Below are 15,948 nucleotides of genomic sequence, written 5' to 3' on the forward strand. Positions count from 1 at the left end.
CGCATCGCTGGAGACTCTTTACATAGTTACTGAAATATTATTTATATAAGTGATTAGCGTATATTGAAGAAAAATAATTCCAACAACATTTTAGCAATATCCGTCAATATTAATTTTATCATTTACTCAATAAGAATACTTTGTCGGAACATGAATGGGTTGTTATCCATTTCTCTTGTGGGCTGATATGTGAGGAAAAGGATTATGGAAAATGGTCCAGTAAAATGCCCAAAAATATACTCATCAATCTACGTAAATGGAAACGTATAACATCCTGTTCTTCGAGATAAAGATACGACCCGTGTAAATGTGAATCTTTCAGAAATTTCTCTGCCGTTTTAAGTAGAAATACTACAATAAAAAAAAACAATAAAAATGTTCATGATTGACCTAAAATCAATGTTAATGTTAACAATCCTGTCTGTACGAAACGAAAAGAACGTGACGGCATTGACAAGGATAATACGCCGAGTCCATTTATCTTTATGTTCTTCATTTTGACATTTGTTTAAAGTGAATTGACGTTGGTGCTAAATACTTAGGGATAAAAACAGTCAGTTTTACATATCGCATTTTCTTTGCGTTGTAGTATTTGGCATCAATAAGTAAAAATATTCTAGTCACATTTTAAATGGTCTAATTGGAGGAAACAGCAGATGGGGTGCTGTGAATGAAATATGTTGGTATTAGAGCCTTTGCTTTAATCTTTTTCCTTTTTTGATGTTTTCTAACAATTGTTCTTCCTATTTACTAATACACAAGGTTTACTCATGTACTTCCTATTTAGATATTGCTTAAATTTTATTTCATGAGCTAAAACTATCAATTGAGAGAAATTACAATGTTTGAAACGATAATAGAAATTCGATGAAGATAATGTGTTTTATATATAAACGCCAGTTGTTTGAGTGTATCTGTTGTTGAATATAAGGGATGTGAAGTCTGAATACAAGGCCACTGTCATCTCGTGTACCCCACTTTTGCCTTCCCATTTCTGTAAAATTCTTGAAAATGACACTCTCCTTTGAATTTATAAGTATCAGGGAGTTTCATGGAGGAATATCTCTAATATTTGTTATATTTTAAACACAATAGTGAAGCTTTAAATATGTGCTGCTTTGGAAAGGAATTGGTGGGGATCGTCACTTGATTATTGTACTTAACTAGCAATTCGGAGGACCGTGGTTTCTGACATTGGGACAGTCAAGCCAACGACAATATGAATAAAAGCTACATCATATTCTTAAATGGAGATGAGTTAGGGAAAAAGGAACGTTATGTCAACTAATGACAACGTTAGTGAGAATGGTTTAGTAAAAATTTTGACAAATAACTCATTAAAGGAGTCGCCCGGAACCATGCTTATATGATCAACTTCGTGTGAATGTAAACGCTTCTTTAGTTAACCAACGCTAATACATAACCTAATTGTGTCACTGTAAGGAAAGTGATTCGGGGATAAAAATGGAAAATATTAAGGTGGTTTAGGCTGGGTGTGTTCTTTCTGAATGTAACAGTGGCTTTAACGAAAGAGTCTACTGGAATAACTGATCGTCAGACATACTAAATAACTCAGAAAGCATATAGAAACGGATGTCGTTCCCACGTTTCCATTGGCTTCTATACCACACAATGGCAACATTGCTGAAAAAAGCAATCAGCATTATTATGCCATGTTTTCATATACTTGTATTTGGTTTTTATTTGATATCATTCTCAGTGCCATTATTTAAGATGACTTTTTCATAAACACAGTTCAAGTTCAATGCAATTATCTAAAACAGACAAAGTATCAGAAGTCATCGAGTTCCATGAGATATGCAGTTCACCGTCATTTGGTAATGTCCCTCAAAACATATTCATGTCTTGGAAGTAGTCTTTGGGCATAACAGATCAATTTTAAGGATAATGTACGTGATGGAATAACTAGAATATGTTCATCGGCTCATTATTGTATCTTTCATTCACTTTCATCTTCCAATGCACAAACGTTGCCAAGCTTTGATATGTACTTCCATATTAAACATATATTAGTATATCGCCAACCGTTTCCTATTCTTGTTATCTTGAAGACTTTACCTTACTATTTTTATCACTGAACTGAACGAATTTTCATTGTTGTTGTTGTGATATCGCAATCTGAACCGTGAAGATTCTTCCAGAAGATACCGCGGTAATCGTTGGACGAGTAATCACCATTCAGATTGGAGTAGCCGCAGGAATAGAAAGTTGTCTCATCAACCGGATTTTTGTTTGCGCAGCATACAAAATTATAACAATACTTATTACTACAGCCATCACAATTATAACATTTATAATGTGGACGACTCGAATAGCAATTATAATAACAATAATGATAATAAAAAAAACAGATACAGTCAGAGTAGTCGTATCCACCTGTAGCTACGCTGTGACTGAATGAGTAGCAGTTGCTGGTAGAGCCTGTACTACTATCGTCTGGATACCACCAGCCACCTCGGTGTTTTTCTGCGCAGTCGAATGTACTCGATCCATCGTTGTCTTCATCGTGCGTACTAAATCGATGTCCTGAATTTGCTCCCATAGCATTGCTACCTGAGAGGAAATTAGAGAATCATAAGGGAATGTATTTTCTTGTTAAATATGAAGTTTTTATTCGTTTATATACTAGATCGTATTAAATTACTTTCGGTTCGTTTGCTGTAATTATCGGTTGTCAGTGCGTATGTTGCTGTGTAAGATAATGTTTAGGCTTACGTTATTGTTTGAGCTCTAATTAACGAGTTTTTGAGCTTTCTTTTGGGAGTTTATAAATTTGAAGATAGTTATCCAAGTTCCAGTTATTTCTAGTGAGGTTCCACATCTGACAATTCGTCTGGGAACCTTAGTTCATACCAATTTTTACTTTTAAAATATGTATCTTTGATCAATAATATAATGTACAGTTTTTACATCAACGTGTGAGAGGAGCAGAAATGTAAACAGCTCATTGTTTAAGTACCCACTTTTGGCCAATTTAAAAGTAAAGGTTTGACTTTCTTCAACATAATAGGTTTTCAGATCTTAGGAAAAATTGTGAATTGACTGATTTTCTCATCGTTGTCATCGTCTCTTCTCGATAAACGTCTTATCTTTCATCTGAATTTTTACTTTCGTTTGATATTGGCAAAATAATGAGTTTTACCTATTACATGATTTTACATTCATAAAGATAAGATCATAGGCAGGTAATGCTCTTTGGGAAAGTAACACATACACTTCGTCTCGACTGATCTCTCAACATAATGCTCAAATTCTTTGATACTATTGTTGTTGTTAGTTTTTTTTTTTGTAATACCATTGGCATCTTAATTAATTCCATTTATAAACATCAAATGGTCAAATGAACCTTAATTTTCTTCTCGTTTGGAAACGTTGATATCATATTTAATAACATTAATTTAATACACTTTTTGTAATATATTTCTATTATAAAGTAAGCTGTAATGTTGCAGCAGTTCTAAGGTTTCTAGACTAGTTATGATTCCTTTATGCTTCTAAGGTCGACAAAGATGATGTTACAATATATCATTATACAAACACGCGTTAAAGAGTAGAGCAAATATTCCATGAACATTGAGTACGAGACTCTAAGCACGAGGTATATTATATAGCTCTACATTAGTCTACACACTTGATTTATAACAAAACCTGAGTATATGTACGAGTTCAAATTCTAGAGTGTGATTACGACTACAGGTAGCTATGTTAGAATAAGATAACGTAATAACTACACGTCTTCGTATGAATGACATTTAGCACAATACATACCAGCATTTCCATCGAAGTCACCCAAGGACAGTTGGTATTTGTCTCCCTCGTTACTGATACTGAAAGATGAATAACGGCTGTGGTATGTTGATCCCTCCGTGTTTGTATTTTCTATTAGAAGTTGGTAGTTTATGTCTGTTTGTTTTGTCAAACTGTATATTTTGTCGTTGCCAATCCAGTGGTCTCCTGTGGGAATTCCAAAACCGTTTTTGTACTCATTCCAGTTTCGATAAAAGTTGACGGAGCTACTTGTACGTCGTTGCAAAATCTAGAATAAGAATCAACGAGTTTATCGATTGGATGTGAGTAAGATATGAAATATCTCATTTGTACTACAATAATTTAGAGAAAGTAACTGGTGAAGGTCAATATCCGATTGGATTTAAGTGATTGGAAGATGGATCAATTTAATCAAATAATTGAATTATTTAATTAAAATACTATTGAAAAAAGTCATGTTATATGAGAAAATATAACTTTAACATGGTAAAGTTCTGTTTTTCAATAGTTAAAACTTACTGTCCAACCACCACTAGACATTTCACAATAAACTTCAAAACCAGAGCTTCCAGCGGGATAAATGGTATATGCTCCGTTATTTGTTCTGTTTGCTGCGTACAGATCAGAACAATCTATCGGTCCACTACGGGTACATGTAAGACCATCGCCTTCAAACCATTCGTTACAGTAACATCTACGGACATCGTCCCGCTCCTCGCATGTTGCGGCTGCACTACAACTGTAACTCTCACTTGTAAGTACGTTACTGTTGCAAGTTATCCGTAAGGAACAGTCAGAACTAATGTATGATTCACCTTCCTGAAAAAGATAAATGTTAAACGACATATTCCAGTGAAAGTTAAACCAATGTTTATTTGGTGCAACGCTTGGTAACGATCTTTGAGTAAAACTGAATTTGTACTACTAAATGGCCATAAGCGTTTTAAATATGTTAGGTAAAGTTCATCATTCTGGGTGTAATTGCTTTGAATGCCTTGTATTTTGTTAGGTCTCAATTAGACGACTTTTGCAAGAACAAGTTCAACCGAAATAGAAATTAAAATCAATATCATCATTAATCATGAGAATTAATAACAGATAAAATAAAAAGTAAAGTCAATCAATTGAAATCCAATATTTTATGTTATAGTGTACTTTTCATGTTTTATATTAAGACTTGTGAACGGCATCAAATAAACTTACTGCTAATACGACGCTGTCCTCTTGGACGTAACAGCCACATTGCTCTTTAGGTATGCAGCTATCTCCAAGAACCATGTGGTTTTCTGGACAAAGACATTTCTCTGGATCCGCTGGATCCGGTATGACACAATCATTCGGATTCTCACAAGTTCTTTCACATGTATTGTCATAATTATCCTTGTTGGATGAGCACCAGGTAAAGGGTAAAACTGGGAAAATTAAAACCACAAGTTATTCCTAGCTTAAAGTGTTAACTCAGTGTTATTACATTACGTTATTAGCGAATCGTGCTACCATCTTTATGCTCTGGACGCTGGGAACATTTGTTGATTGTTAACATAGAATCAAATGGAAGCCGGATATTTTATTGTTAAGGGCTCATTTAACTTATACTCATTTATGTCATACATACAAAATAATATTACTTTTTTAAGTATTCGACTATGGGAATCAATCAATAGAGTTGGGTATGATAATCATTTCCTCCATTGAAACTTTTATTTAAGCATTCCTCAATTTCCGTTTGATTACAAAGATATGGAGAAAATAATTTAAAAAAGTATAACCTGTTATTCCTTCGACAACACCAAGACTTGTTATAGAATAATTCCCCCATTCATCGGCTATGCGAAAGTTGTCGTATGTCAAGGAATATGACTGGCCTGCATAATTCTCTAGCTCGATGCGCAGCTGGTAATTCTTTTGGTTTATCAAGTAAGCTAACTTGTCATTACCAATCAGAAAATCACTGCCTAAGAAACCAATTCCGTTTTTGTATTCGTCCCAGGTTCGATTGAAACCGATGGATCCATCCACACGTCGTTGTATGACCTGCAGAATTAAAAAAAAAATAGGTTGACAACTGACGGATAAATTTCGATATCTTATGATCTAAACCTTATAGCCAAAATTTGGGTCACATCAAGAAATACGAATAGGATAGAATTTGGATAGAACACTTTTGTGATGTTGCGTTATATTTTATCTTTATACATATCAATATCACTATCATAAGTGTGCACATACAATAAGTTTTCTAATTGTATTAAAATTCAATGTAATTACTCGGGAAGTTTTGTTTCCGATATTAGGCTTCAAATATTCATACATCGTATAAGGTATATCATCCGACACACTGTACAACTAAAATGGACTGAAAATGCCAATGTGTCCTATAAAGTTGTCTTGAGGAGTAACGTCTGTGATTGTAAGTGTTCACGTCTTGAAATATATTACTTACTGTCCAACCTCCAGATGTAGTGTTGTGATCACAATATGTCTGAAATGGTTCCGGATACTGGTCAGGTTTAATCAGGTATACACCGGATTTGGCGTTGGTAGAAGAACATTGGTTAAGTACTTCATGACAATCCCTTGGATACTCCGGAGTTTGAAATAGAAAATATTGCAAGTCTAGTACCAAGATAATGTAAAGAAGAAGATAAGAACAAATCGTAAAACTGTTCCAGAAACAGTTCCAAATGTAAAGAATTATTTCAAGAGAAATAAGATATATGGCTGCTTTGCAATATATTTGTTTTAACTACACAGTAAACATAACGTGGTAACTAATATGAACCATAAGAAAATGTATTCAATCGGCTAATTTAAATGGAGGCTAATATAAGCAAGTATATTTTATCTGAAATGTAAATAAAACGCAAAGAACTACGGACCCTGAATCTGTGGCGACATGGTCACAGAAGCAAACATGCATAGTAATAGCTTTCCTCGACATGAGGGTAAGATTTGACTCTATTTTCACCTTACAACAATGTAACGTTCATCAGCACTGACCGGAGATTTGAAAGTGCCAAATTATAAAACGAGCCTACATTATACAAAGTCTAAACAAATTGCGTGTTTTGTTTCATACGTTACTGTTACTTGCCAATGCTGCTAAGATCGAAACGTCAGGCCAACTTACTTTGCACAAATTACTAACAAGTATGAATAAATATTATCAAAACTATCTTTATTGCTTAAAATAAAAATTAACTAATGACTTGTATTTCTTTCAGGTTTATTATCGCAGAGTATCTACAATTTACCCCAATCAGCGCTAAAACTACTTCAATACACAGTAATGGGAAGTTATTGAGAATTTTATTTATCTTACAAATTGAAATAGGAGAAAGTACCACATATGAAGTACATATAGATGGTTTCTTTCTAAATTAAACCTTTCCCGTACTACTATTTAGATAACAAATTTATGTTAATTGGTAAGTTCCCGGTAATTTATATTAAACGTTCCCCTTACAAATGAAATCTTACTTGAATCGTTGACTCTTGTGCTTGATGATATCTGAGGTAACAAACAATTAAAGGGATGTACGATTAGGTAAAGTAAATTCTGAAGAAACGATTTCAAGTTAAGAAGGTTGTACGAAGGTCAATGTATCACAATATACAGGACATACGCCAATCTATTGCACCTTCACTTGAACAGATCCTATAATTTTAAGTTTAAATATTTAAAAGAAAATTGTATGGCCTATTAAAATAAAATCTGATTTTGCTTTTGATTTATATAAATGAACTATTTCCAACTTGTAAATTATTATAGAATAGGTGATAAGAACGGAAAGAAAATTTCACATTCCATTTTCTTATATGTCTGTTTGCATGTCTTCTAATACTTCTTTTTCTCATTACTATACATCAAACAACCATAGGTCACCATACACTCACTTAATTAAACGATCATAACTACGATAATCAGATGAAAGTAATAATTCGGTGTGCATTATGCTAATCGAAATGCGAATGACATATTATCTGAAAAAGCGGAAAAAATACATTATTGAAAGAAAATTAAGAGTACAAACATCAGCGTTATCTATTAATTAAAAACAAATTGAAACCTTACCCACGTCCTTAACAATAACATGTATCCGACTGTACATGTTCCCGCATACACTATTTTTTTTTTTTTGGTAGCAATGAATGTTGTTCATTGCGGGTGTGTTGTGAATTATGAATAAAAAAAATAGTCGATATAATTAGGCTTTTTTTTTTAATATAAAAACCCTTGAAGAGGGCCAAAGTTGTTTGGCACGCTCCCAAGTTGCATATTATTGACCAAAAGCTGTACTTTTACCATTTCACCGTTTCGCATACTAAGAACATCACTTAAAAACGGTGATTTTAAGATTTATGAAATAATGCCAGGTGTTTGTGTCCGTCAAAACGCTTCCGTAACCTATTACCAACAATGTCAAGGTTTCTAATATGTAGAAACATGGAAAACAAGAATTCAAAATTTTCTGTTTGGAAACTTAAATACAAAAACAAATGAAATTATTGCAGAAATCTCGAACGATGTGCAAACGTATTCTCGTTACAATATTCATCAAATTGTATTCTTTTTTCACAATGAGACACTTTATTCTGTCCTCCTTGAAAATAAATGACGAAAATTCATGATCCGTAAACTTTGATCTCATAGGGGTTTTCGCATAGTAAGTTAAGTGCAATCTATAGCGGGAAACTGGATATAATATGCTTATGAGGTACTTATACACTGGGACAACGTGCAATTTTCCCTCAAAAGTTTGAAAATAGCCAAATTTTAAAAATATGTCCAACAAAACACAAATGAATACACATTAAAAATTCATCCTTTGTGAAGAAGAGTATTGTTGGTTTCGACACGTACAAGCCACTTGATTGACTTCTACAAACATCAACAACACAATATATCTTGTTTGGCTTCACCAACACAAAACACGTTAGCGTTTTACGCCCCAGCTACTGACGCTAATTGTCAACATTCGTTCGCCTGAAAGCTAAAACTGTATCATATGACACTTGTTTTTGTTTTACGACATTTGTTGTTAACTCTAACAACTGTTTGCGACAACAACTTTTTGCTTTATAATAGAAAATATGTTGGTCTTTTTAGAAATATTGTACCCAGAACGTATGCAATAATTAAGGCTCACAATTTGCATACATTATGCAGAGTTATCTGTAACCTACAAATACATGGTTAAAGTAATTATTTTTATTTTTATTAAAAAAAAAGTTTAAGATCGGAGTAGAAAATATTTGGGCAAAGCCTAACACTTGATGGGAACTTTATTTCCCTCAAGATTATAGTTTTTCAACTAATCTAAACTTAATTACCTAAACTAAGAAAAGGATAAAGATCTTTGCAATACATGTGATGGAACGATTGCTAACTTCGTACAAGAAATGCTTAAAATGACGATTCACGCTCAATCAACATAACCTCATGCATAGCAAAAGACAAGTTACCGTATCCATACCGAAAACTGTTTTTATTACCTTTTGTGCACATCAAGAAAAACGGATACTCTTTCGGCAACTTTACGTTTACTGTATCTATTTAAGACACAAAACCATTCTTGAACGCCCCACAACATCCCCGCTAACCCAGCTCCCATGAAAACACATACTTGTTCATAACAAGACATGCATGGAGTTTTTTTTTACCTATGGTAGGCGTAATTCTCTGAAGTATCCTAAATCAAGGATAACACATAATATCATAACGACACTTGATATAAAAGGAAGTGTCATTTGCACCTGTACGCAAAGCTTTGTATTAAAGAAAGTTAGATATAACGTTGAAGGAGGATATAATTCGGATATATTGCATAAATGCCCGATCCGTCGAATTCAGTTAAACATCACATTTATCCTATTGAATATAACATATAAGAATTAGTCAGTGTTTTATTTGTGCATTGGTTCAGGACAACTCTTACATGGCTTACATGTGCTGAGATTATCCGATAATTCGTTAATTAAGTATGTTGGGAGATAGAAGCTAATGATATACGAGTCGTGCAAAATTGTTCTTTTTTGTCAAAGTAGTTACAAAAAATATGTAAATGCCTAAGTAAACGATATCTGTTAACTCTAAAGAAAATGATAGGTAACTGTTCAACAGTCACATCAAATTTCAAATATGACTGTAAAACAATTGTAAAACAATTTTTAGAGTTTCTGTAAAGCTATATCCATTTTAAAATTTCTTGACAATCAACATCCTCTAGATTCCCTCAAAACAGCACGATTTTGAATAATAGCCGTTCTTGTCTACGTGATCACGTGTTGTATGGTAAATTTTCAATATTTTTAAGTTATAGACTTTGCAAGGAAGAAACGAGGAAATGATGGATGCAACCCTGTCTTGTCGACAACGTGGCAAAAAAAAAAGCTCTGAATCATAAATTATAACCTTTCTACAGTTTTGTTCTTTTAAAAAACAGAATCAGGAAATTTACAACGGAAACGCACAGCGTGAAGGCATACGCATTTATTTATTGTTTTGTCTGGGAGGATTGAGTATTGTTAATAAACAAGTCTGTTTTACTATTCTCCTGTTCCTTGACATTGGTCTGGTACAACTTTTAAAAACAAATTCTTAGCTTCAATATTTCTTTATTATTGTGGACTATCTTTCTGATGTTATAAGCAGAATTTCAAAACGAACAACGTTTCACATTGACTTTTTTGTATTATACTTTATTCTCAATTTCTTATCACTTTTCATAACATTGAGGTTATAATTTTCGTACTTTAGTTTTAGTTTTAAAGCGACCTATTGTGCAAACTTGTTACAAACATGTTGGCTATTGGAATAACTATATTTAGTTGATGATTATTACATTGATAGCGTCAATATCATCCATATGATAATCGCACATGACCGAATCGACAATATTATTAACAGATGAATGTGTAATACAATGCAATGACGGCCAGAAGGAAACAAGACATTGGAGAACAATCAGTGTTACCTTAACCCGGAAAATCGTAAGGGAAACAATTGAAATTAACAATTTGATAGATTTAAAGAACGAATATTAAGATTGACGATGCTTGTTAATGAAAAAAAAAGGTTCAATATGAACTACAGAATTATTAAGATAAACATTTTGTACATAAAACTATTAGAGACGAAGTATCAGTATTGAGCTAGTACAAAAATGGGTTACTTGGCTTACAAATATCGGTTGCCTAATTACCTGTATCAAATATAAGGTGTGTTGGGGATGTTTGGTAAATAATTTTTGATCCTTGTAAAAAACATTCGTTTCCTCTTGTGTATTTCCATGATGAACTGATCAATATGTATTCGTTCGTAGGCCTACGTGCCTGTTTTGAATAGTGTATTACATAAATGCGTCTATTCTGTTATGTTTTACAGATACCTGCCCAGAGGGCAAATTTGAAAGTTGTTGTCAGATATATATATATATATATATATATATATATATATATATATATATATATATATATATATATATATATATATATATATATATATATATATATATATATATATTGTAATACTTAACATATTAACACTTTTGTGAACGAGAATTTGAAAGTGCTTGGAATTCTCTAATTTTAAATTGATCTAGTACTGTTTTTGTAGTGTAAACTTGATTGTTAAATATTGCACACATTAACTGTTACAATACTGAGGTTTTCTTAGCTCGTTTTGTAAAAAATAAAAAATAAAAACAAAAACAAAAAAACATTTAAGCTAAACTGCGTAAAGCTGCCATTTTTATGTAAACGAAAAACCCATCAATAAATTATGTTCACATGCTAAACGTCTGTTTATTAGGAATTATGCTTCTTTCGAATAATAAATCCAACAAATTGATAATATCAGTATAAAGTTGTAAATATAGCAAGTTGGATATTAAACTGATTCAAAAGTATTTATCATTTCTGTATGCATATTTATTCTTTAAAAAATCAAAAGCTGAAATTGATCTATTTTATCATACTAGTTGGGCAGTCATTTTGACGGATAAATACATTTTGTATTCGGAAAATATGAATTTTTTTTATGAATTGACAGAACAAATTGTCATCGTGAAGGAATAACTTCACAAGTTCTTTTATGATATTGTTACTTTTTTCTATACATTTTCATTTTAAGCTTCATGCGATATTTTCTTTGATTAATGAATTATTGGTTAACAAGTTAATCATCAAGGCACTTTTCCTAGCGTATGTTAATGGATACTTCATCATATGTAGGGTTTTGAAACCCATATGCTCTCGTTACAAGACCGTTTAGGTTTCGTGTGAAACAATTTATAGAGTTTGTGTAAAGCTACATCCATTTTGAAAATTCTGGCAATAAAACCTTGTCTAGACTCAATCAAAACAACACGATTTTGAATAATATCCGATCTTGTCTACGTGATCACGTGTTGTATGGTAAAGTTTTCAATAGTTTTATTTAAAGACTTTGCATGAAGAAACGAAGATATAATGGCTTCAAGCCTGTGTTGTCGACAACGTGGGCAATAGCTCTAAATCATAAATGACAACATTTCTACAGTTTTTGTTCTTTTAAAAAACAGAATCAACAAGAACTTTACAACGGAAACGCACAGCGAGAAGATATATACATTTGTTTATGTTTTTGTCTGGGATAATTGAGTAATGTTAATGAACAAGTCTGTGTAACTGTTCTACTTTTTCTTGACATTGTTTTTTAAAACTTTAAAAAAAACTTTCTTAGCATGAATCTTTCTTTCTTATTGTCGGTTAGTAGACGCACTTTCTGATGCTACAGTCACAATTTCCATTTTTTTTTATTTTTTTTTTATTTATACTTTATTTACTCATAACATTTAGTCTATAATTGTCGTACTCTATTTGTATTCTAAAAGGAAAGTTTCGTGCAAATTCTTACATGCATGTCGACTATTTGAATATTCACATTTAGTTGATGCTTATTACATTGACATGCGTTAAAAATCACTCCGATGGTTAACGCACATGACCGAATCAAATACATTTTTAATAGAGACATGTGTAATACGATGCTATGACCGCCAGAGGGAAAACAAATCATTGGAGAACATACAGTGTTACCTTAACCCGCAAAATAGTAAGGGGAACGATTGAAATTAGGAGGTAAATACGTTTTAAGAAGGAATATTAAGATTGACATTGCTTGGTTATGAATAAAAAAGTTTCAATATGAACTACAGAATTATTAAGATAAACTTTTTGTACACTAATGGAGACGATATTTCAGTATAATGCTAGGATAAAACGGTGACACTTGGATTTTAAAAATTAAAATAAAAAATATAAGGTGTTTTGCAGATGTTTGACGAAAAAGTAATTGTTGATCATTTTAAGATACATTCTATTTCCTCTTGGGTATTTTTTATGATGAACTGATCAATATATATTCGTACGTAGTAGCCTGTATTGAAGAGTGCGTTACATTAATGCGTTAATTGTGTAATGATGTCCAAGTTGTTGTCAGTTATAAATTGTATGACTAAACTTATTAAAAATTTCGTGAAAAGCCAGTTTTAAAGTGTTTTGATTGCTCTTAGATGAACTGTTACAATACTGAGGTTTTCTTAGCTCGTTTAAAAAAAAAGTAATAATTTGCGTAAGGCTGTTATTTTTATGTACACGAAAAACCTATCAATACTTTAATTTTGACATATGAAACAATCTGTGTATAAGAAAGTAATTTTTTGCGGAATACTAAATTCAACAGATTGATCATATCAGTATAACGTTTTAAAAATAGCAATTTAGAAATTAAACTTATTTAGAACTTTAATTATCATTTCTGCATGCATATTTGTTCTTTTAGAAAATCAAAAGCTGAATTTTTTTATCATACTAGTTCGGCAGTAATTTTGACGGAGAGATAAATGTTGTATTCGTAAAAAATGAATTGTTTTATGAATTGATGGAACAAATTGTCATCGTGAAGGAATAACTTCTCAAGTTCTTTCTTGACATAGTTACTTGTTTTATACCTTCGCATTTTAAATTTCATCCGTTTTTTTTTGATAAACAAATGATTAGTTCACAAGTTAATCATAACGTTAAATTTCTTAGCATAGGATAACGGATATTCAATCATATGTAGGGCTTTGAAACCCTCATGCCCTCGTTACAAGACCGGCTGTGCACTCAATATAGACGAGAAACTTGTATTATAAACAGAGTTGTGTGAATTTGAGATATATATAAGTGATAACATTGAGACATTTCAATATGTATATGTATTTTGTATGTTTCAAAGTTCTTCTCCAAAGATATTCGTCTTGATTTGTTAATAGTTTAGCCTCTAAAAAGACATGTCAAAGATAGATGTTCTGCCTAGTAAAATTATTTTATAGATTTTCTTTTTACGCGTTTGTTTGATTCTCAAAAAAATCAATGATGTAATTCATAATTGGGTATCAACTAATGATACAGGATGGACAGTACGAACAGTGGGGCTATCAGCAGAAAATATAAGGGCAAGATGATAAATGCAATAAAGTAACAAAGAGAGATAATTGTGTGCAGAATAATGCTCGATATTGCACAACATTAAAAAAATATCAAAGTTTCAAAAAAGTTAGATTTGAATAGAGCGGATAGCTCATCAATTGTAATATTTCTACAAATACTCCAGGTAACAAGTCAGCGCAGGTAGACCGTTGTTATATTTTATATGTAGAAAAAAAGTAAGTTTTTAATCTTAGTTAAAAGTTAATGAAATACTGAGTTCCAAATTGTAAATCAGTGAAAAAAATTATACAAGTTAGACAAATCAATTCAATTTTACTTTGAAGAAATTAATTTCATTTTATTAATATTTTAGAGACTTACCCGAAAACCACTTGAGTTTAAAAGCAGCAACACCGCAAAGACAAAAATATAGTTGATTCGAAGTTCTGCCATTGATCCAAAATGAAACAGAGAAAAAGTGTGCAGAAATAAAGGAGATACTTGCTGACCTTCTGAGAGAGTGACATAAGTAATGAACGTTAATTCGTTACCCAAGGAGGGACCTTCATACGTACGGATGTCCAATTACACCACCTTATTTATCAGTCGGTCACATTTAAGATCCGTAATCTATGTAATGCAATCTAGTGTGTCACATATAGACATCTGTATATAATGTAAGTGTCATTATTATTACAGGATAAATATGTGCTTTGTTTACTTAGAAGCTCCTATATCTCGAATTGTTAGTTAGATTTTAAGAACTTGCGATTCAACCAAAGAAAAGGATAAGAATGGTTGTTTACATCTCACAAAATAAATGTCAAATTATCAGTATTTTGACCATTACTGGGTTTAATTCATTATCTAAAGCTTACCACATATGTTTACGAATTAACAAATATTAAGTCGAATATAGAAGGCAAATGATAAGCACTAAGAACCGTGTTTGTTCGTCGTTAATTTATATGAGACATCATGCATGCAAAAGACGCTCTCAACGTATTAACATACTTTAACACCAAATCGCTCGGAATAGTGACATATCAATATCAAAGAGCACCATTCGGATATTAGACGAATCACAGGAATCACGAATTGGCGTAGTTTAAAGAGAGTTGTGAACTGGGATCAAACGGTACAGTACCTACTCTACTTCAAACACATATCTAGTACAGTGACTACAAGTGCCACGTCTAACATATGTTACTACTGTTCAAGTCCCACAACCGTGCATCATTAATCATTATTTTGTGTTCGTAACACGGTAACATGTGTTACAGGTGGCATCAGTACCTACTGTGCTAGTTATGAGTATCGGCTGTTTTTTAACATATTATTATATTATTTGTTTCAATATCACTCATGCAGTAAACTGTTGAAATGATACAATTCACATTAAATGATCATGATCAGGGACTACCTATTCATTGCGCAATTTGACGGACTCCATGTTACGTATTAGATACCTTAACTGCTTTAACTTTACACAATCATTTACAGGGTAATGTCTTCTATTTTCATTGCTGGCATGTACAAGCTACTATATGCTAAACAACGTGGCTGGCAACATACGATACTTAACGGAATCTGATTGACATATAAACCGTATGGTAACACGTGATTGAGCCACGTAACAATGTTCCACGTGTTCGATATGATAACATCACAAGGAAATACATCTTTAATAATGGACGAATC

The 15,948-nt window shown here is 32.2% G+C and overlaps 1 protein-coding gene across 1 annotated transcript; it reads right to left on the reverse strand.

Moving 5' to 3' along the window:
• Window positions 1-262: 262 nt before the first annotated feature.
• Window positions 263-14,767, reverse strand: LOC139973406 (uncharacterized). The gene is made up of 8 exons (XM_071980060.1): window positions 14,629-14,767; window positions 7,270-7,300; window positions 6,233-6,405; window positions 5,559-5,823; window positions 4,993-5,201; window positions 4,309-4,608; window positions 3,790-4,057; window positions 263-2,574 (listed from the first exon to the last, which is right to left on the reverse strand). Exons 1-8 carry the CDS (start codon window positions 14,698-14,700, stop codon window positions 2,093-2,095), a joined length of 1,800 nt encoding a protein of 599 aa, XP_071836161.1. The 5' UTR covers window positions 14,701-14,767; the 3' UTR covers window positions 263-2,092.
• Between the last annotated feature and the right edge of the window lie 1,181 nt (window positions 14,768-15,948).

The sequence above is a fragment of the Apostichopus japonicus genome, chromosome 9, assembly GCF_037975245.1.
Source record: "Apostichopus japonicus isolate 1M-3 chromosome 9, ASM3797524v1, whole genome shotgun sequence".
Taxonomy (NCBI): Eukaryota; Metazoa; Echinodermata; class Holothuroidea; order Aspidochirotida; family Stichopodidae; genus Apostichopus; species Apostichopus japonicus.

Bases quoted from the DNA above. Each gene is read 5' to 3' on its own strand.
- LOC139973406 (XM_071980060.1), bottom strand. From the start codon at position 14,700: ATGGCAGAACTTCGAATCAACTATATTTTTGTCTTTGCGGTGTTGCTG. The intron at 4,609-4,992 runs GTAAGTTTATTT...TATCTTTTTCAG, and splicing joins AGGACAGCGTCGTATTAGCA to GAAGGTGAATCATACATTAG. The intron at 4,058-4,308 runs GTAAGTTTTAAC...TTCTTATTCTAG, and splicing joins TGTCTAGTGGTGGTTGGACA to ATTTTGCAACGACGTACAAG.